Below are 27,271 nucleotides of genomic sequence, written 5' to 3'. Positions count from 1 at the left end.
TGCTGGGAACTCAGCCTGCTCTCCTTCAATGATCTCACTTTTCTTGACACGCCTGCCCTGCGCAACCGTTCACTGGGATGATTAGTGTGCTGCTGTTTCTCCTTCCTCAGCTCTTATGCAGCTGAGAACAGAAGGAATGTGAACACTTAAAAGGGGGGGGGGGGTTGATATTTATGTTTTTTTTTTGTTTTTTTTTTAACCACTTTACCACCGGAGGATTTTCCTGCTTTACGTCCAGGCCACTTTTGGCGATTCGGCACTGTGCGACTTTAACTGACAAATGCGCGGTCATGCAACCCAAACGAAATTTACGTCCTTTTTTTCCCACAAACAGAGCTTTCTTTTGGTGGTATTTGATCACATCTGCGCTTTTCATTTTTTGCGATACTTAAAAAAAAAGCGACAATTTTGAAAAAATAACATTATTTTTCTACTTTTACAGGTAAAAAATATCCAATATATTCAATTTTTGTCATATATTTAGGCCAAAATGTATTTAGCTACATGTCTTTGACAAAAAAATTCTCAATGAGCGTATTTTTAACCGCTTTAAGACCGGAAGATTTTACCCCATTCCTGACAGGCCATATTTTGCGATTCGGCACCGCGTTACTTTAACGGACAATTGCGCGGTCGTGCGACGCTGTACCCAAATTAAATTTATGTCTCCCCCCCCCCCCCCACAAATAGAGCTTTCTTTTGGGGGTATTTGATCACCTGTGCGATTTTTACTTTTGGCGCTATAAACAAAAAAAGAGCGACAATTTTGAAAAAATAACAATATTTTTCACATTTTTTTTATATATGAAATTCCCCCCCCCCCCCCCAAAAAAAAAAAAGTAAAAATAAAAATTTTTTAACATTTTAGGCCAATTTGTTTTCTGCTACATATGTTTGGTAAAAAAAAAAAAATCGCAATAAGCGTATTTTGATTGGTTTGCGCAAAAGTTATCGCAGCTACTAACTACGGGAAATTTATGTCATTTTTATTGTTTGTTTTTTTTTTTAACTAGTAATGGCGGCGATCTGCGTTTTTTTTTTTTTTTTTTTGCGGGACTGCGACATTGCGGCGGACAGATCGGACCCCTAACTGACATTTTTGACACTTTTGGGGGTACCAGTGACATTACTACAGTAATCAGTGCTATAAATATGCACTGTTACTGTAAAAATGACGCTGGCAGGGAAGGGGTTAACTTTTATTGGTGATCAAGGGGTTAATGTATGCCTGGTACTTACTGACGTGTGTGGGGGGAGGTGACTGTGTGACACAGGCACAGATCGCAGGTTCAGCTATGCTGAATCCTGTAATCTGACCCTGCCTGTCACTTAGGAGATCCGCCCGCTTTGTTTACACAAGCGGGCGGATCTCCTCACTCGATCCCCGACGATCGGGGAAGAGCGGCGGTGATCATCACCGCTCCCCCCCCTGGCCCGACTCCCGCTGTGACTGAATCCAGCGGGAGCGAGCCTCCGGCAGTGCGCGCGCGCCGCCCACAAGGGGAGGAGTCCAGCGACGTAGATCTACGTCGCTGGATGATAGCGAGCCACTTTGCCATGTGAGCGGTCGGCAAGTGGTTAATATCTATACACAAATGTTTTGCCTTTCATTTCTATTTTAAATTGAATGCGTTGTTTTACAAGGTGATCGTTTACAATCACTTTAAGTATAAGATTAAGGCCCCTTTCACACGATTAGACTGATCGGGTCTGCTTGTCCATTTTTCAGGCGGACCCGATTGGGCCACCCATTAACCTCTATGGGGAGGCGGATGTTAGGGGACATGTGTCCGCTGACACCCGGCTGGCATCTGATCTGACAAGATTCACTGAAAACAGACAGATGGCGATATGTTTGCTATCTGTCCAGCGGGGCGGATCGGATCGGATGAAAATGGACAGGCTGCCCCGTTTTCATCCGATTTCCCCATAGAGGAGGACAGGTCTATCTCTGCACAGTGAGTGGAGACGGAGCTGTCATCCGCCTGCGCAGCTGGGATCAACAGAGCGACCCCCACTGAGCAAAGCGGAATCCGTCTAAACGAATCCAGGCCTAAAGTGTTTTCTTAGATCTAATTCATTAGTGCAAAAAAAAAAAAAAACAACCTGTTGACCCTGACAGAAATCCAGCAATCCAAAAATGTATTTGCGATTATTCATAGACTGGAAATTAGCGCCGATTTGCTCCATACTTACTACAGCAAGCCCGTATGCTTTCTGCAGTCTCATCTGAAGCTATGTTATCAGGAAGCATGTTCGTACTACAGAGAGGGGAGGTGTTCTGTAGTTTTTTTTATTCATGTTCCACCCTAGTGTGACAACATTGCTCCTTTATAGATACAGTAATCGTTGTCACAGTAGGACAAGAAGTGGGATAGCGTCAGGATCAACGTGTGATAGTAAGGCTAGGTTCACATTGGTGCGATGTTAGAGATCGCATGTGATTTGCACCGCACTGTTGTGCAGATCACATGCGATGTCTGTGCGATACGAATTCAGCCATACAGATTGTATGGTGGAATTCACATTGCATTCACACCAAAATGGTGCAGGACCCTTTTTTTTTGGTCCTCACTGGAATCTGGAGTACAGGACACAGACTTAACCACTTAAGCCCCAGAGGATTTGGCTGCTCAAAGACCAGGGGCTATTTTGCGATTCGGCACTGCGTGACTTTACCAGACAATTGCGCGGTCATGCTAAGCTGTACCCAAATGAAATTGATGTCCTTTTTTTCCCACAAACAGAGCTTTCTTTTGGTGGTATTTGGTCACCTGTGCGATTTCTACTTTTTGCGCTATAAACGAAAAAAGAGCGACAATTTTGAAAAAATAACAATATTTTTCACATTTTTTATAGGAAATTCCCCCAAAAAAATGTAAAAATCAAAATTTTTTAACATTTTAGGCCAATTTGTTTTCTGCTACATATGTTTGGTAAAAAAAAATCGCAATAAGCGTATTTTGATTGGTTTGCGCAAAAGTTATTGCGTTTACTAACTAAGGGAAAGATTTTTGTCATTTTTATTGTTTTTTTTTTTTAACGAGTAATGGCAGCGATCTGCGATTTTTTTTGCGGGACTGCGACGTTGCGGCGGACAGATCGGACCCTTGACTGACATTTTTGACACTTTTGGGGGTACCAGTGACATTACTACAGTAATCAGTGCTATAAATGTGCACTGTTACTGTAAAAATTACACTGGGAGGGAAGGGGTTAACTTTATTAGTGATCAAGGGGATAAGTGTGTCCCTAGGGGCGTGATTCTAACTGTAAATGGGCGTGGCTTTTGATGTAACCACAGAGACATACGATCCTACATAGCAGGATCGTATGATCTCTGCAGTTACACCAGGGAGAATGACAGGCGGCTTTGTTTACATTAGCCGCCTGCCTTTCTCCCTCTGCAGCAGGAGATCGCGAGTGGCCGGCGGACATCCGACCTGCCGGTCACTCGCGCGGGGATGACAGTGAGCGAGCGGGGACGGGAGCGGGCCTCTGGTGGCGCGCGCTCTTCCCCTATTGGCTCGCAGGCGAGTGACGTACCCATACGTCACTTTGCCTGCACGGGGCTGACCGCCGCAATATATGTACTTGTGGCGGTCAGCAAGTGGTTAATATTCATAGACCCTGGGCTATAGTGTGGTTCCTTCAGGTCATTGGTCATTCCTCTATGACCTCACCTCGCTCTGACTCCTAAGTTTTTTTTAGCAAGCAATGCAGAGTAAACAAAGTAATAGATGGGAGGGTGTCCTACTGGGTACTCCAATCAGGTGCATCTAAAAAAAAAATGAGAATATAATCAAAAAGTTAATTTATTCCAGTAATTAAATTCAAAAAGTTAGATTTTATATAGATGTGTTACACACAGAGTGATATATTTCAAGCATTTCTTTCTTTTATCTTTGATGATTATGGCTTACAGCTAGTGACACACAAAAATCAGCATCTCAGAAAATTAGAATATTACATAAGACCAATAAAAATAAAGGATTTTTAATACAGAAATGTTGGCTTAGTGAAATGTATGTCCATGCACAGTATAGAATGCACTCAATATTTGGTCGGGGCTCCTTTTGCATGAATTACTGCATCAATGCAGCATGGCATGGAGGCGATCAGCCTGTGGCACTGCTGAGGTGTTATGGAAGCCCAGGTTGTTTTGATAGCGGCCCTAACCTTGTCTGAATTGTTGGGTCTGGTGTCTCTCATCCTGCTTTTGACAATACCCCACAGATTCTCTAGGGGATTTAGGTTAGGTGCGTTTGCTGGCCAATCAAGCACAGTGATACCATGATCATGTGACCAGGTATTGGTAGTTTTGGCAGTGTGGGCGGTGCCAAGTCCTGCTGCAAAATGAAATCAGCATCTCCATAAAGTTGGTCAGCAGAGGGAAGCATGAAGTGCTCTAGAATTTCCTGCTAGAGGGCTGTGCTGATTTTGGACTTGATAAAACACAGTGGACCAACACCAGCAGATGACATGGCTCCCCAAATCATCACTGACTGTGGAAGGGAAGACGCTTCTAGCGTTGTCTCTGGTTCAGGAGTGGCTTGATGCAGGAAATGCGACAGTTGTAGCCCATGTCCTGGATACGTCTATGTTTGTTGGCTCTTGAAGCACTGACACCAGCCATAATCCACTCCTTGTGAACCAACCCAAATTCTTGAATGGCCTTTTCTTTACAGTCCTCTCAAGGCTGCGGTTATCCTTGTTGCTTGTGCACCTTTTTCTACCACACTTTTTCCTTCCACTTAAGTTTCCATTAATATGCTTGGATACAGCCACACAGCCAGCTTCTTTAGCAGTGACCTTCTATCTTTCCCACCTTGTGGAGGGTGTCAATGACTGTCTTCTGGACAACTGTTAAGTCAGCGGTCTTTCCCATGATTGTGTAACCCAGAGGTCTTCAAACTATGGCCCTCCAGTTGTTCAAGAACTACACTTCCCATCATGCCTAGTCATGTCTGTGAATGTCGGAGTTTTACAATGCCTCATTGGATGTGTAGTTCGGCAACAGCTGAAAGGCCCTAGTTTTAGGATCCCTTGTGTAACCTATTGAACAAGACCAAGAGACCGTTTCAAGGCTCAGGAAACCTTTACAGGGGTTTTGAGTTAATTAGCTGATTAGAGTGTGAGTCTACAATATTGAACTTTTTTACAATATTCTAATTTTCGGAGATGCTGAATTTCGGGTTTTCACTAGCTGTAAGCCGTAATCATCAAAATTAAAAGAAATGCTTAAAATATATCACTCTGTCTGTAACCCATCTATATAAAATATGTGTTTCACTTTTTGAATTGAATTTCAGAAGTAAATAACTTTTTGATATTCACATTTTTTTTTAGATGCACCTGTATATGGAAATAGGCAAGTAAGAATTATTTTTATCTTAATCATACAGTACAGGGCACAGGCTTGATATTCACAGAGTAAAGAACAAAAAGAGGGTGCACCAACCTTATGCATTACCCAAATGGAGTTCATTAAAAAGAAATAAGAAGAGATATACTCACAAACACAAAAATTCTAAAAAGCATATCGATCAACAATGGACCCAAAGCAACAAGGTCACCAGGACAGTGTCCAGCATGCTGGAGGACCTTCCAAATGGCTGATCCTCATGGCTGATGGGTGGAACGCACCGACGTGCGTTCCAGCCCCTTCACGCAGTTGCCATATTGTACTCAGTGGGGAGTACATCTACTTTATTATAGACAGAGAGACAAGTCTGGATGCTTCCAGCAGGCCATCACAGCTGATGCATGAGGCTCCAGCCATTTGTTCTACACAATCTATAAGGAAAGGAGCACAGTGGAGAGAACTTTAAAGTGATTTAGCCCCTTCTTGAAGTCTGCAAATTAGGGGTACAGACAGAATAGGGAAAAGGGCAGGGCCCACCAATGAGAACTTACATAGTTACATAGTAGGTGAGGTTGAATAAAGACAATAGTCCATCCAGTTCAACCTGTGTAGGTGTGTGTGGCTGTAATCATCTCACATACCCCTGAATGTTCTGATCCTTGAGATGTACGTCTAAGAGTCTTTTGAAAGCCACCATACTACCCGCAGAAACCACCTCTTGTGGTAGAGAATTCCACAATCTTGTAGCCCTAACAGTAAAGAACCCCCCACGTTGCCGGAGGTTAAAACGCTTCTCCTCTAATCGCATTGTATGCCCTCTTGTCCTAATGCAATCCCTTCGACTGAATAGCTGTTTTTCTATGCCGAGATCACCATTGAGATATTTATAAAATGTCCCCCCTCAGGCGTCTCTTCTCCAGGGAGAATAAATCAAGCGATTGCAGAAGCTCTTCATAATTAAGGTCCTCCAATCCCCTAATCAGTTTAGTTTTAAAGAGCGAGTATAGCTGCTGGGCAGTAGAATCCCTGGATGTAAGAACATTCTCTACTGGTCTAGTGCTTTACTTGTTAAGGTGGGTCAATGGCTAGACTGTTCAACAAAATCCTTCCCAAATGGGTAACAGATCAAGTAGGCCGTCATTGGGTATCCAGAACCGGTTAGGAGTGCTTTCAAACCTTAAAAAGAAATAACTCAAAGAGCAGGTGTTTGCACACAGTGTAGTCACAGAGTCTTCAGACAAGGGAACATGAAGGCCACAGCTCTGGACCTGGAAAAAGCTCTGCAGGAATCCCCAGATAGGAAATGTTTTGCACAACCATCTTCTGCCCACAAGAAGACACATCAAGGTGCACTGCCGCAGGGACACAGAAGGGCTGTCGCAGTTAGATCACCAACCATTTGATGGCTGACTGGAGAGGCTTACAGGATTTAGCATTAAACCTGAAATTATCAGCAACTGTTGACTGAGGATGAAAAATCTTACATTGAAAAAAAACCTCCTGAAGGTCAAAAACTAGGCAAGCAAAACTGGACCTTCCGTCTTATTTTTTTTTTGCTAGCGTCCAAAACAAATGGTTCACAAACATGAAATGTTATGTCCCTGAATAGGGAAATGGAGGCTTTCATTGCCACTGTCCTTCTGAAAATGTTATTATCCTGGCATCATTTGTTACTTTTACTTCAATACATTTCGAGTTACTGATTTAGAGCAAATATAAAGATTTGCTACATACTTGTTCAACAGGATCGAAGCCTGATAGCTGGGCAACCAGGATTTTTAAAAGGCCAACACAGCAGTCTCCACATTTTTCTCATGTCAGCGTCAGAGTCAGCAGTTGTTTAGATCCACAAAGATATTTTTTTTTTTTTAGTGCATATATTGAACTGTCATTGTAATGTGTACCTTACAAACTACAGGCAGATTAAAAAAAAAAAAAAAAGTCGCAAAGCTCAGTGTTTCATCAATACTTTAATAAAGTGTTTCTAAAGCCTGAAGGTTTTTTACTTTCAAGCATTCTATGCATGACAGCATGAAACCTTCAGTGTGCAGCTCTCCCCTAATACCTGAGCCAATCTCGATCCAGCAATGTGCACGCGAGCATCGACTCCCCCTCCTCATTGGATCAGACACACAGAGCAGGGGTCAGGTGCGAGTGCACCCCCATAGCAAATTGTTTACTATGGGGGCATTAGGCAGGGGACCCGAGGAGAGGAGGGTCTAGACATGTAGGAGAGCAGGTAACTGAAATACATGGTTGTTATTTTTAAAAATGGGATTTTTGACTTACCATGTTCATTGACTGACACAGCTCCTGATCTTCTTAACCATTGGGTCTTACTGCCCCCTACAGGAGTAGGACACTAGGCAGAAAAAAGGTCTGGCTACACCTTTGGGCATTCCTATGAGGTATACTCCCCTCCCCCTGCTATAGGTACTCAATTATGTTACAAGCAGTGTCAGAAGAATTACAACTCCACAGAGGGGTGGGTGCTGTGTCCATCAATGAACATCAGAGAAATGGATTTTACGGAAAGTCAAAAATCCCATTTTCTCTTTCGTTCATTGACAGACACAGCTTCTTATCTTCTTAACCATTGGGAGGTCCCAAAGCAGTGTTAAAAATGAGGGGTGGGAACAGCGAAAATAAACTCCCAAGGCTAACAACTATAGCCAACCAGGTAAACAGGAGCTCAACCAAAACAACTGGAGCTCACCTGAAAAAAACAATACACTCTCAAAGAGGACCAGGACCAATGACCAGATGGCCGCCTTGCAAACCTGCGTCACTGATGCCTGATAATGGAAGGCCCAGGAATCAATGAGTGCTCAAGCAGAGTGCACCTTGACAGGGGAAGGAGGAACCTGACCCCTGATGGACCCCTAGACATGGCCGTAGAGGAAACGGACAACCCTTTCCGAGGCCCATCCATGAGCACAAATAGTGAGTCTGACTTCCTAAAAGACTCCGTAGCTGCCAGGTACACCCTAATTGCCCGGTGCACATCAAAGGCATGCAAAGCAATTTCCTTCAGATGTGTTGGCCTGGGACACAGGCAAGGCAACACAATGTCTTCATTCAAATGAAAGCAGAGATAACCTGAGGAAGGAATGACAGAGGGGGGCAAAGAACCACCTTATCACTGCGAACCACCAGTAAGGTGAACGACAGGATAATACCGCCAATTCCGACATCCTGCTCGCAGAGGTGAAAGCCATCAAAAAGGCCATCTTCTGGGACAGCGTAAGCAGGAGAATCTCCCGAAGATTCTCAAAAGGAGGCTTCTTGAAGACAGAGCACCAAATCGAGGTCTCAAGGTGGCAACAGAGACCACATTGGAGGGGTCAAGTGCCTAACTCCCTGAAGAAAAGTACGCACCAGGGAGTATGTGGCCAAGGGACGTTGAAAGAAGACCGCTAAGGCAAACACCTGACCTTTGATAGTACTCAAGGCCAGTTTCTGCTCAGCCCCCCATTAAAGGGAGGTCAAGGCTAGAGCCACCGAAAAAGTGCGAGGATGAACCCCAAGAGACTCACACCACGCAATGTATGTCTTCCACGTATGATGATAGATCTTCCTAGAAATAGGTTTCCTAGCTTTTAACAGCATTGGAATCACCGACTCAGACAAACCTCTATCCATCAGCAAAATGCGTTCAACAGCCAAGCCATGCAGAATTTTTTGCTGAGGACGCCTCCCCAGCCTGACAGGCTGGCATCTGTGGTGACCACTGCCCAATACAAGAGGAGGAAGAATTTGGGCAGTCACGCCCGAGAACGAAGCCATCATATCAGGGACTCTTTCGTTCTCTGGCTCAGCTGGGTCTGAATGTCCAGAGACTGCGGATTCTTGTCCCATTTGGCCAGAATCTCCCTTGCCGGGACCTCGTATGGAATTGTGCAAATGCAACCGCCTCAAAGGTAGACACCATTTGGCCCAGCACCCGCATGCAAGTCCGGAGGGATGACCAACTGCTGGACAGCAGGAGACGAATTGCAGCCTGTAGTTTCTGGAGTTTGTCCAGAGGAAGGAGCACTCTGGCTAAGGCCAAGTCAGACCCAGATAGTCCAGCTTTGTGGACGGTACCAGAGCAGACTTCTGAAAATTCAGAATTCAGCCAAACTTCCTCAAGCTCGTATGATGATTTTAAGGTTTTCCACCAGAACAATAGGAGACTCCGCTCGCAGAAGGAGGATGTCCAAGTAGCCCAGCACCACGATCCCACATTGGCACATCAATGCTAGCACCAGGGCCAACACTTTCATGAAGACCCGAGAAGCAGAAGTGAGACCAAAGTGTAATGCCACAAACTGATAATGCTCCTCTCCCACAGCAAAGCGGAGGAATTGCTGGAGACCGACACATATTGGAATGTGAAGGTAAGCATCCTTGATGTCGATGGAGGCAAGAAAATCTCCCTGATGCAGGGAAGCCACCACCGTGCAAACGGACTCCATTCTGAACTTCTGCACCTGCACAAAGCAGTTCAGTGCCTTGAGGTCCAGAATTGGACGCACCTTGCCTTCCTTCCTGGGGACTATAAACAGGTTTGAGTAAAACCCCTGAAAACTTTCAGTTTTCGGTAACAAGGACCATCACGCTTTAAAGTAAAAGGTCTTGCACCACCCCAAAAAGAGGCTGTAAGCGGACCGGGGACAGTCGCATGTTGGAAGGAAGAACCTCCGATAAGAGCGAAACAATCTTGTAGCCAGACCGAATGACCTTGTGGATACACTTGTTCTTGTACCAAGGGAGTCCACGGGTCGGAGAACAAGCAAAGACGTCCCCCCACCCCAGATATGAGTGAGGGTGCACCTTCATGCTGAATGGGCCTTGTCCGCGGGTGTGGAGAAGCCCGCACTTGACTTGCGAGACCAAGTTTGCTCTAATCCTCCAGAGGAGGCCCCGAAGGGTTCTGATCCCTTGTCAGTCGACCCTGAGGGATGAAACAACTTTTTATGAGTCGAGGAGGAGGGCCCATGTCTACGACAAGGGTCTTTGCCCTTAGTAGCCTGCGGAAGAAAGGTACCCTTCCCGCCTATGAGATCTTTAATGATGTCATCCAGGGTATCACCAAACAGGCGATCTCCTTGAAAGGAAAGTTCAGTCAAGGCCTTTTTAGAAGTCTGGTCGGCAGACCAGCCAAAAGACATGCCGAAGGACCACTGCCAAAACAAAGAGCCGAGCCACTAGGGGAGCCACATCCGAAGAGGCATCACAGATAAACTGCAGCACCTGAACCAGCTGGTCCGCCAGCTCAGCAAAGACAGGGGGGAGCTGCTCCCCCTCCAGGTCACGGCATAAAAGCTTAGCCCACTCAGTCAGACACCAGGGCAATGATGAATATCGGCCTCAGTGCCGAACCATTCAAGGTGTACATTTTGCGGGCTATAGCATCTGCCTTCCTGTCAGCCGGGTCCTTAAAGGCCAGGGAATCTTCAACCAGAATCATAGTTGCTTTGTTCAATCTGGAGACCAGAGGGTCCACCACAGGTGGAACAGTCCACTTTTTAAGAAGAGACTCCTCATATGGGTATCACCTAGCAACTCGCTTAGGGACCCCAAGGGGACACTTTGGTCGTCCCCACTCTTTAGTGACATTTCTGTCAAAATGGAAAGGTAAAGGGAACACCTTTGCTGCTCTGGATGGCTTGTGGGTACCAAAGGGAACCTGCGTCTCTGTAACAGCTGCGGCCTCCAACTTTAAGTCTCAAGCACAGATACAATCAAGTGTGTCCACCTGCGCCTTTTCATGATTAGTTGCAGGAGTGGAGGAATCTTCCTCACTATCTGAGGATTCAGGGCGCGTGATCGCAGACCCAGCAAGGTGACCCACATCCGCAGTGGCCGAATCAGATTAGCCAACCATATGAGTCTGAACTGGTGATACAAGGCAGGATGGATCCATGCTTTCATGTTTACGCCAAATTCTGACCCTACTATCTGAATGTTGCAGCTGAAATCCAGACTAATCAGACCAGACAACAATATTCCAATCTTCTATTGTCCAATTTTGGTGATGCTGTGCTAATTGTAGCCTCAGTTTCCTGTTCCTAGCTGACAGGAGTGGCCCCCGGTGTGGTCTTCTGCTGCTGTAAACCATCTGCTTCAAGGTTTGATGTGTTGTGCATTCAGAGATGGTATTCTGCATACCTTGGTTGTAACGAGCGTTTATTTGAGTTACTGTTGCCTTTCTATCTTCTCCAACCAGTCTGCTCATTCTCCGCTGACAACAAAGAAAATTTTCCTCCAAAACTACCACTCACTGGATATTTTCTCTTTTTCAGACCATTCTCTGTAAACCCGAGAGATGGATGTGTGTGAAAATCCCATGAGATCAGCAGTTTTTGAAATACAGACCAGCCCGTCTGGCACCAACACCCATGTCACGTTCAAAGTCACAAATTCCCTTTCTTCCCTATTTTGATGCTCGGTTTGAACTTCAGCAAGTCGTCTTCACCATGTCTAGATGCCTAAATGCATTGAGTTGCTGCCATGTGATTGGCTGATTACCAATTTGTGTTACCGATCAATTGAACAGGTGTACCTAATAAAGTGGCCGGTGAGTGTATGTATTTTTTACTTCTGTATTTCTCAGTTTGCCTGGAATTCAGGAATAATGCAGAGGTATGATCCAGAGGGGGGCAGCTAGGTAATGATTGGAAATTAGCATAAGGGTCCTTTTCACAGTGATCCGATCAGATCCGCCTGTCAGTTTTTTAGGTGGATCTGATCGGATGCTCCATGCATCCCTATGGGGCAGCGGATGTCAGCGGTGACATGTCCGCTGACACCTGCTGGCTGCCATCCATATCCGATCCTGTCTGTGAAATCTGGACAGATGGAAACCCTATTTTCCATCCGTCCAGGGGATCGGACAAGAGCGGACAGACGGTCCACTCTCATCCGATTCCCCCATAGAGATGCATGGGGCTCTGACACCTCCCTCTCCGTACACAGAGCGGAGAGGGAGCTGTCACCTGCCTGCTCAGGGGGGGGGGGGGGGATCAGTGTATCGATCAGCACGGATCCGCCTACGTGAATTTTGTTTCCTTAACTTGTGCAAATCCTTTCTAGAAAATACAGTATAGAAGATTTCAGGAGATGGTCCCCTCCCTGTGTGATGGGAGGTTAATTCCTACAAAAATCAAAGCCTAAAGTAGAAGTTCAGCCATAACTGCTAACACTATACCTACTCTCAGCCAAATTCTAAAAATAATCTATCCAGCCCTGTAAAGCAAACAAATTGCTATACACACCTTTTCTGAATCCGATCCAGTCTCCAGCAGCAGATGCTGTGTGCATGAGAATCGACAGCTGCAAAATGTCACCCATAGACATATTACAGGGTTTCCGTTGGCGGCTGCCTCTCCTGCACCCTAACACACAGTGAAGCTGCGGCTGACAGCTCAGAGTGGGAGCAGACCGGCTGCAGAACAGGTAAGAAAAGAGATTTCTTCTTTAGAAGGATGAATAGATTAGGTTAGGAAAGTGGCTGACTGGGTTTAGCATTAAGAAAGTTTGTGGCTAAACTTCTACTTTAACCACTTTACCACCAGAGGATTTTGCTGTCTTACGTCCAGGCCACTTTTTGCGATTCGGCGCTGTGCGACTTTAACTGACAATTGCGCGGTCGTGCGACGCCGTACCCAAACGAAATTTCTGTCCTTTTTTTTCCACAAACAGAGCTTTCTTTTGCTGGTATTTGATCACCTGTGCAATTTTTACTTTTTGCGCTATAAACAAAAAAATAGCGTTTATTTTGAAAACATAACAATATTTTTAACATTTTTTTATATGAAATTCCCCCCCAAAAAAATGTAAAAATCAAACTTTTTTTTACATTTTTGGCCAATTTGTTTTCTGCTACCTATGTTTGGTAAAAAAAATCACAATAAGCGCATTTTGATTGGTTTGCGCAAAAGTTATTGCGTGTACTAACTAAGGGAAAGATTTCTGTCATTTTTGGTGTTTTTTTTTATTTTTAACGAGTAATGGCGGCGATCTGTGATTTTTTTTGGGGGACTGTGACATTGCGGCGGACAGATCGGACCCTTGACTGACATTTTTGGGGGTACCAGTGACATTACTACAGTAATCAGTGCTATATATATATATGCACTGTTACTGTAAAAATGACACTGGCAGGGAAGGGGTTAATTTTATTGGAGAGGGAGGGGTTAATGTATGCCTGGTGCTTACTAACTTGTGTGGGGGGAGGTGACTGAGTGACACAGGGACAGATCGGATGTTCAGCTAAGCTGAACCCTGCAATCTGTCACTCCCCGTCACTTAGAAGATCCGCCCGCTCTGTTTACACAGGCGGGCGGATCTCCAAACTAGATTCCCCGACGATCGGGGAAGAGCGGCGGCGATCGCCGCCGCTCCTCCCCTGGCCCGACTCCCGCTGTGACTGAAAACAGCGGGACGATAACAACCACTTTGCCGCAGTACGGTCAAAGTGACCGGTCGGCAAGTGGTTAATATACACTATATTACCAAAAGTATTGGGACGCCTGCCTTTACATGGACAGTGAACCGTAGGGTTCAATATGGAGTTGTCCCACCCTTTGCAGCTATAACAGCTTCAACTCTTCTGGGAAGGCTGTCCACAAGGTTTAGGAGTGTGTCTATGGGAATATTTGACCATTCTTCCAGAAGCGCATTTATGAGGTTAGGTAGTCTCCGCTCTAATTCATCCCAAAGGTGTTCTATGAGGTTGAGGTCAGGACTCTGTGCAGGTCAGTCTAGTTCCTCCACCCCAAACTTGCTCATCCATGTCTTTTTGGGCCTTGCTTTGTGCAGTGGTCCAAGTCATTTTTGGAGGGGGGATTGTGGTGTGGGGTTGTTTTTCAGGGGTTGGGCTTCGCCTTTTAAGGCGTCAGCATCCCAAGACATTTTGGACAATTTCATGCTCCAAACTTTGTGGGAACAGTTTGAGGATGGCCCCTTCCTGTTCCAACATGACTGCGCAAAGCAATGTCCATAAAGACATGGATGAGGGAGTTTGAGGTGGAGGAATCTGACTGGCCTGCACAGAGTCCTGACCTCAACCCGAAATAACACCTTTGGGATGAATTAGAGCGAAGACTGTGAGGCAGGCCTTCTCATCCAACATCAGTGCCTAAACTCATAAATGCACTTCTGGAAGAATGGTCAAACATTCCCATGGACACACTCCTAAACCTTGTGGACAGCCTTCCCAGAAGAGTTGGAAGCTGTTATAGCTGCAAAGGGTGGGCCAACTCAATATTGAACCCTACGGACTAAAGCCTTGTACACACGCAACGAATTTCCGCCGACCGGTCGTCCGTCTTTTGTCCAGAGTGGTGTTTTGTTGGTTGGAATGTGCTCTAGACTGCACACGAATTTTCCCACATGACAGAATTCTACTTCAGAAGTGATGTTATGTGTTGGATTGCTTTCTTTGTGTTCTTTCATCACTGAGCATGCCCAGTCTTGCTCATAAGATTTTTCCCCATCGAAATTTGTACTAATGAGACGGAAATCGAATGTGTTTTGATGGTCGACAAAAATTATATAGCCTGCACACCAGGATTTTTTTCGGCCAAAAAGTTGGAGTCGGTTGTTGGAAGCATCATACTAACAATCCGAAAATCGTCAGATCGGTCGTCGGACAAAAATTCCCACCCGAATTTCCACTCCTGTGTACGGGCCTTAAGACTGGGATGCCATTAAAGTTCATGTAAAGGCAGGCATCCCAATACTTTTGGTAATAGTGTAACTGTTCTGCTTGAGGACTGCACAAAGATAGAGCAACCTGAGTTACAGCATGGAAATCTGTTCTATAAAACTTCTGCAACAGAGCAGAATAGTAAAAGATGCTCATTGAAGAAAATGTGTTCCCAAAGCTCTAGAGGTGTAAAATATGCACACACAACGGCTGCAGGTTAGTGCATACATACACAACAGCCTGCCAAACCCTCCAAATGCAAGGCCAAGTTCTGATACTTAAGGTAAGTGGTGGAGTTTTCTGCTAAAAATCCTATCCCGAATGATGAGTCTTACCAGCCTGTAGGAATGTGGAGGAGGCAGCACAAGTTTCATTACCTTTAAGCTACATTCACACCAGCGAATAAAGGGTTTGTTACCCCAGCATTTCATATTTCGGTACCATGTACATTGTATAAGAAAGTATCCTGTTCTCTTTGTGTTGCTTCCTTTATGTGAAATCCCTGGTGTTCCTGACCGTCTCTCTGTTTACCTATTAAAAACTGACCACACTAAGCAGAGTACAGTGTGGTCGGTTCTCTAGCTATGCTGGGAAATCTGTGTACTCTCCTCCAATGATCAGCTATGGTCTGACACATCCCTCCTGCACAGCCATTCACTGCAAAGTTTAGTGTACTGCTGTTTCTTTTCTTCCCGGCTCACATGCAGCTGAGAACAGAGGGAATGTGATCACTTTTAAAAGAGAGTAAAAGGTTTTTTTTTTGTTCGAGATAGATAGATAGAGATATATATATCTACGTTTTGCCTGTCAATTCAATTTTAAACTGAATGGGTTGTTTTACAAGGTGATCGTTTCCATTCACTTTGGGTTCCTTTCACACTTGTGCAACTTGTCATACCCCACAATATCCAATAAGCACCATTCACATCTGTGCAAATTCAGGTCGCAACGGTTTCAAAGTAGTCCCTGCAGTACTTAGGTCCATATATCTCAAGAACACACAGGCATTGCTTCAAGCCACGTGACTTTTAGGTCATACAAGTGTGAAAGGGGCCTAAAGGCCGGTGGGAATTTTAGCAGCAAAAATCAGATCCTGCTGCGGCTTGGTGTGGTCCGGCTCCCTATGACAGGTTGCCAGCAGGCGCAGCTGCTCGGGGCTCTCTGTACAGCTAGTAATTACTTGTGGTGATTTCTGCAGGATGCAAGTTCTATGCCCCGAGCAGCGATTACTGCAGGATGCACGTTCTATGCACCAAGTAGCGATCACTGGAAGATGCACGTTCTATGCACCGAACAGCGATCACTGCAGGATGCACCGAGCAGCGATCACTGGAGGATGCACGTTCTATGCACTGAGCAGCGATCACTGCAGGATGAACTTTCTATGCACGGAGCAGCAATCACTGGAGGATGCACGTTCTATGCAGCGATCACTGGAGGATGCACGTTCTATGCAGCGATCACTGGAGGATGCACGTTCTATGCATCGAGCAGAAATCACTGGAGGATGCACGTTCTATGCACCGAGCAGCGATCACTGGAGGATGCACGTTCTATGCAGCGATCACTGGAGGATGCACGTTCTATGCACCGATCACTGCAGGATGCACGTTCTATGCATCGAGCAGAAATCACTGGAGGATGCACGTTCTATGCACCGAGCAGCGATCACTGGAGGATGCACGTTCTATGCAGCGATCACTGGAGGATGCACGTTCTATGCACCGATCACTGCAGGATGCACGTTCTATGCATCGAGCAGCAATCACTGGAGGATGCACGTTCTATGCACCGAGCAGCGATCACTGGAGGATGCATGTTCTATGCACCGAGCAGCGATCACTGGAGGATGCACGTTCTATGCACCGAGCAGCGATCACTGGAGGATGCACGTTCTATGCACCGAGCAGCGATCACTGGAGGATGCACGTTCTATGCACCGAGCACCGGAGGATGCACGTTCTATGCACCAAGCAGCGATCACTGGTGGATGCACGTTCTATGCACCGAGCACCGGAGGATGCACGTTCTATGCACAAAGCAGCGATCACTGGAGGATGCACGTTCTATGCACCAAGCAGCGATCACTGGAGGATGCACGTTCTATGCACCGAGCAGCGATCACTGGAGGATGCACATTCTATGCACCGAGCACCGGAGGATGCACGTTCTATGCACCAAGCAGCGATCACTGGTGGATGCACGTTCTATGCCCCGATCACTGGAGGATGCATGTTCTATGCACCAAGCAGCAATCACTGGAGGATGCACGTTCTATGCACCAAGCAGCGATCACTGGAGGATGCACATTCTATGCACCGAGCAGCGATCACTGGAGGATGCACGTTCTATGCACCGAGCAGCGATCACTGGAGGATGCATGTTCTATGCACCAAGCAGCAATCACTGGAGGATGCATGTTCTATGCACCAAGCAGCGATCACTGGAGGATGCACGTTCTATGCACCGAGCAGCGATCACTGGAGGATGCACGTTCTATGCACCGAGCAGCGATCACTGGAGGATGCATGTTCTATGCACTGAGCAGCGATCACTGGAGGATGCACGTTCTATGCACCAAGCAGCGATCACTGGAGGATGCATGTTCTATGCACCGATCACTACATGTAACCGCTGGCTGTGTGGACAACAGAATAGCTGCGGCTGCCAGGGACTTGTCATAGGAAACCGAGCCAGCAGACGCACTTAAGTGTAACTTCACTCCTCCAATCAACATTGATTATTTTTAATCCTCATGCTGCTAGTATTAGTGAATAGATAGGATGGTAGATCATATTTACTTGGCAAATGTCGAACATCCCAGGAAGTCTTCAGGAATGGAAGGAGGTTTTTTTTTTTTTCTTTCAGCTAAGCACACTCTCCTACATGCATGCTTGAGCTAAAAATGGATTCCAGGAAGTAAACTCTACATGAATCATTTGCCCTTACTCAACTCAAGATGGCCAAAGCCAGAAATGCTAGAAGGGGTTCATAAAGTGAATCCTCAACAAACGCAGACATAAACGGGGGAAGTTTGCTTTGAATTGTAAAAATGAATGAAGGTGTGTTGCTCACATGCAGGGAAGATCCACTTTAATCGCAGCAGGAATCCAATTCCTACTGACACAATTCGCACTGGCCTAAATCACCACAGTGTAAATGTAGTCAATACAATAAAGACAGCACTACAATACTAATGTGGATTATTAAATAAATGAATGAATTCCTATGAATGTCACCAACGTGCTAAGATAAATCAAAAATAATATGTCAATGGATAAATATGTAAATATTGGTAATAGTGACATTCCAATGTGAATAAATATAAATAATATCTAATTTGCTGCAATATATATATATCTCCAGTCAGTAATCAAATATTGATAAATAGAAGTGAAAGTCCAAAGTGAATAAATATACAATTTTTGCTGAAAAAGTGCTCTTGTGCTTGATTTTTGTGACAGCAAACAAGTTAGTGCAAACTTCAAGGGGATTGTGCTAATTCTTTAAACTCCACCGCATGCACAGCCCACTTACCAGATGACCCCTTGGGGTCAGACGTTAGTAAGGAATCCCAATATGGTTTTCCACTGTGGTTCCCTCGGTAGAGAGCACAGTGTCTGGGGCACAAAAGGTCTTTTAAGGGGTTTCCTCTGGGGTCCTTTCTTAAGATGTCCCGCTGTGGTCCCTCAGTAGAGAGTGCAGTATGGGGGGTAGGATACCTTTAAAATCTAGAATCCCATTTAAAAAAATCAGGAAGCCATCTGGGAGATTGGAACGCCGTTCCAAATGTGGTTCACGGACCAGATGTGACGTAATGGCATATCACAGGATCCGACGAGTTTCGTCAGTGTGCATCTGACATCATCAGGGATCACCTGATGACGTCAGACCCCATGATACGCCATTACATCACATCCGGTCTGTGAACCACATCTGGAATGCGGAACGGCGTTTCAATCTTCCGGGCCGGCTTCCTGCTTTTTTTAAATGTGATTCTTACTTTAATAAAGATGTACTGGAATACTACACTATGAGCCTCCCTACCTCTTTCAATTTCACATGCTGAGGACCCACACCATCGATTTATGAGCAAGTGGACCCTAGGGGAGATTTTAAAAGGTATCCTACCCCCCATACCGCACTCTCTACTGAGGGACCACAGCGGGAGAACTTAAGAAAGGACCCCAGAGGAGACCCCTTTAAAAGACCTTTTGTGCCCCAGACACCGCGCTCTCTACCGAGGGAACCACAGTGGATAACTATATTGGGATTCTTTACTAACGTCTGACCCCAAGGGGTCATCTGGTAAGTGGGCTGTACATGCGGTGGAGGTGGAAGAATTAGCACAATCCCATTGAAGTTTACACTAAGTATTGTTTGCTAAGCACAAGAGCACTGTTTCAGCAAATTGGATATTGTTTATATTTAGGCTAAGTTCACATGTAGGACTTTTGGGGTGTTTTTCTGCTCTAGGATCAGCTCAAAAAACGCCCAACAAGATAAATCCTATTCATTTCAATGGCCCCTGTTCACATCTGAGCGTTTTGACGTTTTAGGCTCCATGTACACGGGACGTTGTTAAAAGTCCCTTTGAATGCTGGAATTTTTAGGACGTTTGAAACGTCCGTTCGGTCGCGTTTGTACCCACGTTTAGCAGCGTTTGCGTTTAGAAGCGTTCCTAGAGGTCAAAAAAATTATTCCCCTTTAAAATGGAAAAACGCGAACGCTATACACGGGTCATCACGTTCGGACGAGTTTGTAACGCCGGGAAACACACGTTCGAACGCAAATAATTGCGTTCTAAAAACAGTCCCTGAACGCAACTGCCTGCAAATGACTGTAAACGACCCTGTGTACATGGACAGATAAGATAAAATGTAGATGGGTTCAGGGGCTTCTGAAAAAAATGCCCAACTGCTCCTAAACGGCCATTTCCAGCGTCCCGTGTACATGGAGCCTTAAGCAAAACGCCCAATGCTCAAAAAAGTACATGAGCTTCTTTTTGGGCAGATTACAGGCGTTTTTATTTTTTTCCATTGGTCACTTGTCAACCTAAAAAAACGCCTGCACAAAACCGCCTGTAAATAGCAACGCCAAGATGTAAACGCAGCCTGATTCACTTTTGACTTTCACTACTATTTATCAATATTTTATTACTGACTGGATATATATACATTTTGCAGCAAATTAGATATTATTTATATTTACTCACTTTGGATTTTCACTATTACCAATGTTTACCTATTATGTTATTTTTGCTCTTAGCACATTGGCAACATTTATAGGAATTTACACATTTATTAATCCACATTAGTATTGGAGCGCTGTCTTTATTGCATGTCCCGATTTTCCAACAACTTGTTTGACAAGCAGCTTATATATTGTTTTTCAATTCATCATGTGAGTACCAACGGTGTGAATGTAGATTTTGGAAAAGCTTTGTCAGAGGACCCAGGCCAAGATTCAGAGGGTTTGGAAGTGTGCTGTATTGTTCAGGTACCGCTATGGTGCTTGCTGTGTTAAGGTTTTTTCCTTCCCATGGTTCTTTTTGAGCCTTCCCTAAAAGTTAGGTGGATTTCTTGCTTTAAGAATGTAAAAATAAAAGCTGCCACAGTATCTCTCATGAAACCAGTGAGAGCATGAAAATTAACCTTTAATTCAATAAGCATCCACCAAAGACAGATTGGCTTCACAGTTTCAGTTCACACATATAATGGACTTTTAGAGGCAAATTTACAACTATGAAACACAGACTGAGCCAGATGGGTTTTGTTTTTTTTGCCCACCATCCAAATAAATTTTATTTGCAGAGGGGGCTTTTCTCTTCTTCACACTGAGATTATCAGGCTTCAAAACAGTAGGGAAAAAAAAAATATATATTGTTCAAGTGGGTTTGTTGCTTTTGGCCATCGCACAGATCGGTGCTTTTTTTTACATCAGGCCATGAAACCAAATAAAACAAATACTATACACGCAAGTTGCAGGAGCCCAGTAGAACCAAAAAATGATGGGAGATAAAATCCTGGAGCCAACTTCCTGACCTGTAATTCAAGGATATAACAGATTGCTTCAGGGTGGCCATACACAGGCATTGTCACCAAGGGGGTGCCTCTCCTCACCTGAACCATGTTCTGCTTGAATAGATCCTGCAACAGATGGAACACTCCAGCAAACTTCACGTAATGTTTTTCCAGCATATAAAAAACCCCACTGCGTTTGATAAATTGTGAACCTTACACTACTCTAATAAACCTTTTGCATCCAAATTAATGCAAGTGGGGATCAAACAGTTTAACATTTAACTTATCAGCTTTGTATAGACACCCTAAAGCTGACCATAGACATTTTATTGTACAATCTTTATACAATCTGCTTTAGACTCAAAAGTATGCGGTCCTCTACCTAATAATCCTTGTAGTTCACATGCAACCAGGCAGACTCTTACTCTGCACATTTGTGTAGGTAAACCCAAATTTTATTTATTTTTTTTCTTTTAAAGTATATATGGCAGCATGCCTCACTGTATTGTTTTCTTAAAGCTGAATTCCAGAAATTTAGCTACTTTGCAAAAAAAAAAAAAAACAGCAGACATACCATGAGTTAAAGTCTAAGGAAATTCCCCCCTGCCTACTAGACTTACCTCTATTTATTCACATCTGACAGGTTTATTATGGGCCAGGAAGATAAAACTTCTCTGACCCTGCTCACTGTGGTCTCAGTTCCATAAGAGCCCCTTCACACAGGGGCGACACGACTTGCTGGGGCGACCTCAGCGTGCCCTGCGACCTCGGCGCAACATGCACGGACTTCATATAATTGAAGTCAATGCAAGTCGCCTCCAGGTCGCCCCAAAGTAGTACAGGACCCTTTTTCTAAGTCGGAGCGACTTGTCAGGCGACCAAGTCGCGCTAGTGAGAATGGGGTCTGAAACAGAAGTAAACCCATAGATTATAACAGTTAAAATGAAATTGCTGGCACATTGGATGTGCCATCAACCCATCCAATGGCTGGTGTCCTAACTGATCACATGTGCAGCATCATGGAAGTTGAAGAATAAACAGGCCAAGATGGCAGCTTACTTGGCTGAAAACGATAGGAGGGTTTACTTTCACTTTAAAGAGCGAGTCACTGGAACTGCTAAGCCTGCCCCTTCACAGAAGCCTTGGAACTGCTAAGCATGCCCCTTCACAGAAGCCTTGGTATTATGTGAACTCATTCATAAAATACAAAGGCTTCTGTGAATGGGCAGCATAGGCGAGGGACAGGCACAGCTGCTCTTTGTGCTTCTCTCCTTGCACTGCCTGAGTGTCCAGTGTATCATTTGAGGAGGGCAGTAAACCTGTCAAAAGTTAATAGAGAGAAGACCCCAAGGGGACATACATGCAAATGAACTTAAGTAGTAGTGTGCCTGCACTTTTTGCAAAGTTGCTGAATTCCTGCTTTGTGAATCGGTTGCTTTGTTTCTTAGAAATCATGACAGTAATAGCACTTCCTGTTGCAAGTTGGGAAAAGTTAAAGTAAACCACTGTCTTGGAATAAACAGCACCATCGTCTACTTGCCATGTGCGCCTTTTCAAAGGACTGGTACACAGCCAACTAAAAGCAGCATCAGCAGCGTGCTGTGGCTCTAACTGTAAGGCCTCATGTACACTGGCCTACATTTACTGCGGCACGGTTATTCGCATTTTGCTTGGAGGCTCAGTTCACACCCAATGCAGATGTGGCTCACAGCAGGGGTCAGGTGCGTCCCTGTTCTCCATTTCAGGGACAAATTTTTGCCTGAATTTGGACCAGATAATGGAGCCAAAGACGCACAGGACCCCTGTGCAATCGGCTCCACAGCAGCCATGGAGATGTGTGAACCGGCTCCATTGAGAGCTGATCACAATCTCCTGTCATGCGAATTGAATGCAGTGAAACCCGTATAAGTGTGAACCCGGCCTAAGCCCACGGCTGACGGTCAAAACGTTCCTATCCTGAACGCAATTCTTCCACATTCAGGAGAGAGAGAGGTTGAAGCTCACTTAAATGCAGCAGCTCCTAAAATCTGCTTAAAGCCTGTGTACACTGACACATAGGCTTTTATGGAGTAGAGTTTAGGAGCGGCTAGTGTACATGAAGCCTCAGGCAGTGGTATAGCATTGTCTGCCTGCAACAGTAAATGCAGTTACTGACAGGATCTCCGGGTAAGATTTTTTTTGTGAACCCATTTCAACATTTAACAAAACTAGTGAGACAAGATGCCAAACATACTGCTAGATTTGAGTTTACATTCACTAACCCCTTCTCCCCTGGCCATATGTATACATGTGTCAACATGGCCGTAGGCCTCGTTTCATGCAGGTATCGCGGTTTTGTCCAGGAAGCGTGCTCATTGCGTACCCCCCCAGCTCGAGGAAGAGCTGCACTGTCAGCTCCTGGTCTCAGTAACATTCTGAAGGCGGTAGACCAGTCTAACATGCATTTTGGTAAAAGGATTCCTTTTATATAAAAAAAACTTTAATTTGAATTTTAGGCTTATAATGGCCGTTTCACCCAGCAGAAGTGCATTCACATTGAATCAAGAGATGCAACTGTTACCAGGAATTGATATCGACCTGCTTTTTTTTTTTCTCTTTTTTTTTTTAAGCTTCTTGGTGACAATTTTTGGTATCCATTTCTTACTTACGAAGGGCACTTCATTGTCCCAAGGGGAGCGCATCTGTACTTAGCTGCACCAAAAACACCCACCCTACCCTAAACAAGACATACACCACTGAAAAACTTGCCTCCCTTTTCGTGAAGGCTTATTTCATCTAGAAGGTTAATGTGCAGAAGTTTATAATACATCTGGTTTGTAGATTCAAAGTAAATTATATTGGATATAAAATAATTTCATCACGGCCAGTCGGTCAAAAAAGAAAAAAAACATTTTTTTTTTTAACAGATTGCCACCGACATGCCAATGCTGGAAAGACCATGTACAACTAGCAGAGTACCCCCTCGCCACAAATATGCTGAGAGCAGACAGCCCTGCCCCCCCCTCCCTTTTCTTGGTACACACCAGTTTGATATTTAGTCGACTGTACAACGTTTTATAAAAATAGGGCAATAATATTGGTCTTCAATTCACCTACTTAGATAAGAACCTACAAATTTCAAAGCCTGCTAAAAAGTGTAAAAAGAATATTAAATAAAATGACAATCTTATCCTAACAAACACTGTAGACAACTTTTTTTATGCTTTTCTTTTTTATTCTTTTTGTGTATTTTTTTTTAACTTTAGATAATCCTGTCGCATCTTTTTTTTTTTTTTTTTGCTTTCAAAGTGGTCAGTTTTTTGTTTAAATCGTAGGAACAATTTAAATAATCTATAAAAAAATAAACCCTAAGGGGAGCAAAGACTTGTGTAATATCCCCTGCAAAAGGGAACATTCAGTTGTCAACCAGTGAAACCGAAAAGCAGAAAATCAGATTGTTTTATTTCAAACTGATACGGAGGAGAGGCGTTTCATGTCAAACAATCCCCCCCTCCCCCCACATTAACATGATATAAGTTATTCCACTTTAAAAGAGAGCTTTCAAGCACTCCGGGCAATAAGTGTGCCCACAAGCTGTTAAGATGGAACTGCATTTCCTACCAGGGCATGCTGGGATTTGTAATGTGAAGCCCCGTATCTGCCTTAAATAGATTACGTCCCACCCCAGTGCGCCTCATACAACCCATTTCCTAATACAAGGGCTGCAGCATTTTTTTTTTTTTTTTTACAACGGCAAGAATTGTTTACAGGCTGCCAGTTAGGAATCATTGGTGCGGCCATCTTCGAAAAAAAAAATTAAAAATGTTGATTTCTATTCCAACGCTTGTCCTGCTCCATTTTCAGTTACGATTTGCATTTTACAGCTATTGGCGGCTGAAATAAAGTAGTATTAAAGAACAAGCTGCAGGACTGCGCCACAAGAAAGCAAGCACGGAAGCTGGCAATTTTTTGTTGAAGCAGAGCTGGACAAATCCTAGGAAGCCAGGCCCCCAGCACACCTACAGGTTACAACTGGGGCCTATTTCAGCCTCTTCTCTGGGTATCGGTGAAAGCCCGTTATTGGGTGGTGCTTAGAATCCTACAGGAATTTGTCCACCCCCGGTTTAAAAGGATATTAAAGATCGCCTTCACCAGTACCACCGCTAAATGCTAAAAAAAAATGACCTTCCCAAATTGAAATTAGGTATATCAGTTATAAATGCCAATAAGTTTTTGGTTTGTAAGAAAAGAAGCCGGGCAAGGTGACAAGACTTAAAACTAAAACCAATTCCAAAAAAAAAAAGAAAAAAAAAAATTCTATGTTATACAAGAAACTAAAGCCTGAAAAAAAAAATAAAGTTTAGGAATAAAAACACAGATGAAGTGAAAACGTTAACTGGTACACACTGTCCACACCTATATTTCAAGTTCGGAAATGCATATTTTCAAGCAGCCATACAAAAAAAGTATCCATGAAGAATGCTGAATCTCTGGAAAAATTATGAAAACGTCCCTGCTACCAGTACGTATCTAAATACAAAACTCAACTACCGTATGGTTGCTCCTGTGTAGCGAGAGAAGTCCATTGTTTAAAACAGATAAAATTCAGTCCATAGGTGTGAATGGTATGATCGACAGTCTTAAATTTGTAGTTGTTTAGGATCCTTAAGCATGCAAGCCTCGTAGAAAGGGGAGCCGCGAGGGCACCAGGGGTGGACTTTAGCCATCCAGTTTACGCCAGAGCTGGGAAAGCCTCAGGGTCGTCTACATCCGGAGCAGAGACGCTTGACTGCAGGAACAAAGGAATAATGGTTATACAGAAATGGGTTATGGACAGCAAAGTACATGGGAGAACATGCAAATAGGCTTAACAATGCTCTACCAAGACTGCATTACAAAACTCAGTATATATATATATATATATATTAGTGGCATGTATTTATGCAGCCCTTTTACATACTGTAAGTTCACATTTCAGGCTCACCTGCCCCTCTCCAGATCCATGAAAATGCATGTGCGCCCATGGTGGAGACTCATAAGTGAGGCTACGTTCACACGTGGGCGTAGCGGATCACGGGCAGAATCACCGCGATTCTGCCCGAGATCCGGAAATTACAAATCGCCGGACGCCTGTGCGTTGCCCATGATTTGCAATGGCACCCAAAACGCTGTGCGACGTTGCCGCGATTTCCACCTGCAGAATCACGCTAACATCGCACAAACAAAATCGCAGGAGGCATGATGCCCAAAAAATGTACAAGAGCTTCTTTGGGGCATCATGAGTCCCGCGATTTGGCAGGCGGAAATCGCGGCAACATCGCACAGCATTTGGGGTGCCATTGCAAATCTCAGGCAACGCACAGGCGTCCCGTGATTTACATTGATTTCTGGATGGCGGGCAGAATCGCAGTGATTCTGCCCGTGATCCGCTGCGCCCACATGTGATCGTAGCCTTAGTGTTAGGGACTAAAGAAAACAGGGTGCCTTGGCAGGGCCTGTAGCTTACGCATGCATTAGTAAATGTGTGTAGACTAAACACCTATTTTTATTGTTAGACCGGTCAGTTTCGGTTGGTCGCTGGCCGATACAAAAATTTCCAAGCGCAAACTTATGCCCCGTACACACGTGCAGATTATCTGCAGACTTGTCTGCAGACTTACCTTTTCTATGTAGTGCAAGGGCCTGCCGGATTGCATACAAATTGAAAGTGTTTAGGTTTCACCTCATATTATATGGTTTTGGTAAGTCTGCAGACAAAAGTCTGCAGATAATCTGCACGTGTGTATGGGGCATTAGTTTGACATACGTCACCTTTCCAGTGCTCCTTAGTGCAAAGATTAGTTATAAGTGGGAGCAGTGGCCACTTGTTTGTACATTCATATTAGTACCTGCTCTCAAATGGCTTACAATCCTAGATACCCATCTCACATACATTCACACTAATTTAGAGAGGATATTAATCTACCAGTCTGATTTTAGGCTGTGGGAGGAAATCCAGGCAAGCACAGGGAGGATATCCAGCATGTAAAAATGGATAAAAGGAGCACTTGGCCTAGAGCATTATCCCACCAATTTTATTAAAAAAGAAGCAATAGATACTACTCACAAACATTGGTAGTATAGCAGCTCATCTGACAATCCAATCTGAATTTCAAAAAGGCATATCCTAAAGAGTGCTCTGATGGAGGACATGCATTTGAAACACGTTAG

General features: G+C 44.5%; 1 protein-coding gene across 2 annotated transcripts in view; it reads right to left on the bottom strand.

Moving 5' to 3' along the window:
• Nucleotides 1-24,506: 24,506 nt before the first annotated feature.
• The window catches only part of SERBP1 (SERPINE1 mRNA binding protein 1), a 50,326-nt gene continuing 47,561 nt past the window's right edge, over nucleotides 24,507-27,271 (bottom strand). For both annotated transcript variants that reach the window (XM_082265146.1, XM_082265147.1), the window contains exon 8: nucleotides 24,507-25,850. In XM_082265146.1, the coding sequence (XP_082121272.1) occupies nucleotides 25,794-25,850 (57 nt within the window). In that variant the 3' untranslated portion in view covers nucleotides 24,507-25,793. The remainder of the gene's footprint in view (nucleotides 25,851-27,271) is intronic.

The sequence above is a fragment of the Pelophylax lessonae genome (assembly GCF_965119305.1).
Source record: "Pelophylax lessonae genome assembly, chromosome: 8".
In the NCBI taxonomy this organism is placed as follows: domain Eukaryota; kingdom Metazoa; phylum Chordata; class Amphibia; order Anura; family Ranidae; genus Pelophylax; species Pelophylax lessonae.
Note: the sequence above shows the minus strand (reverse complement) of the source record. Positions and strands in the feature narration are given on the sequence as shown.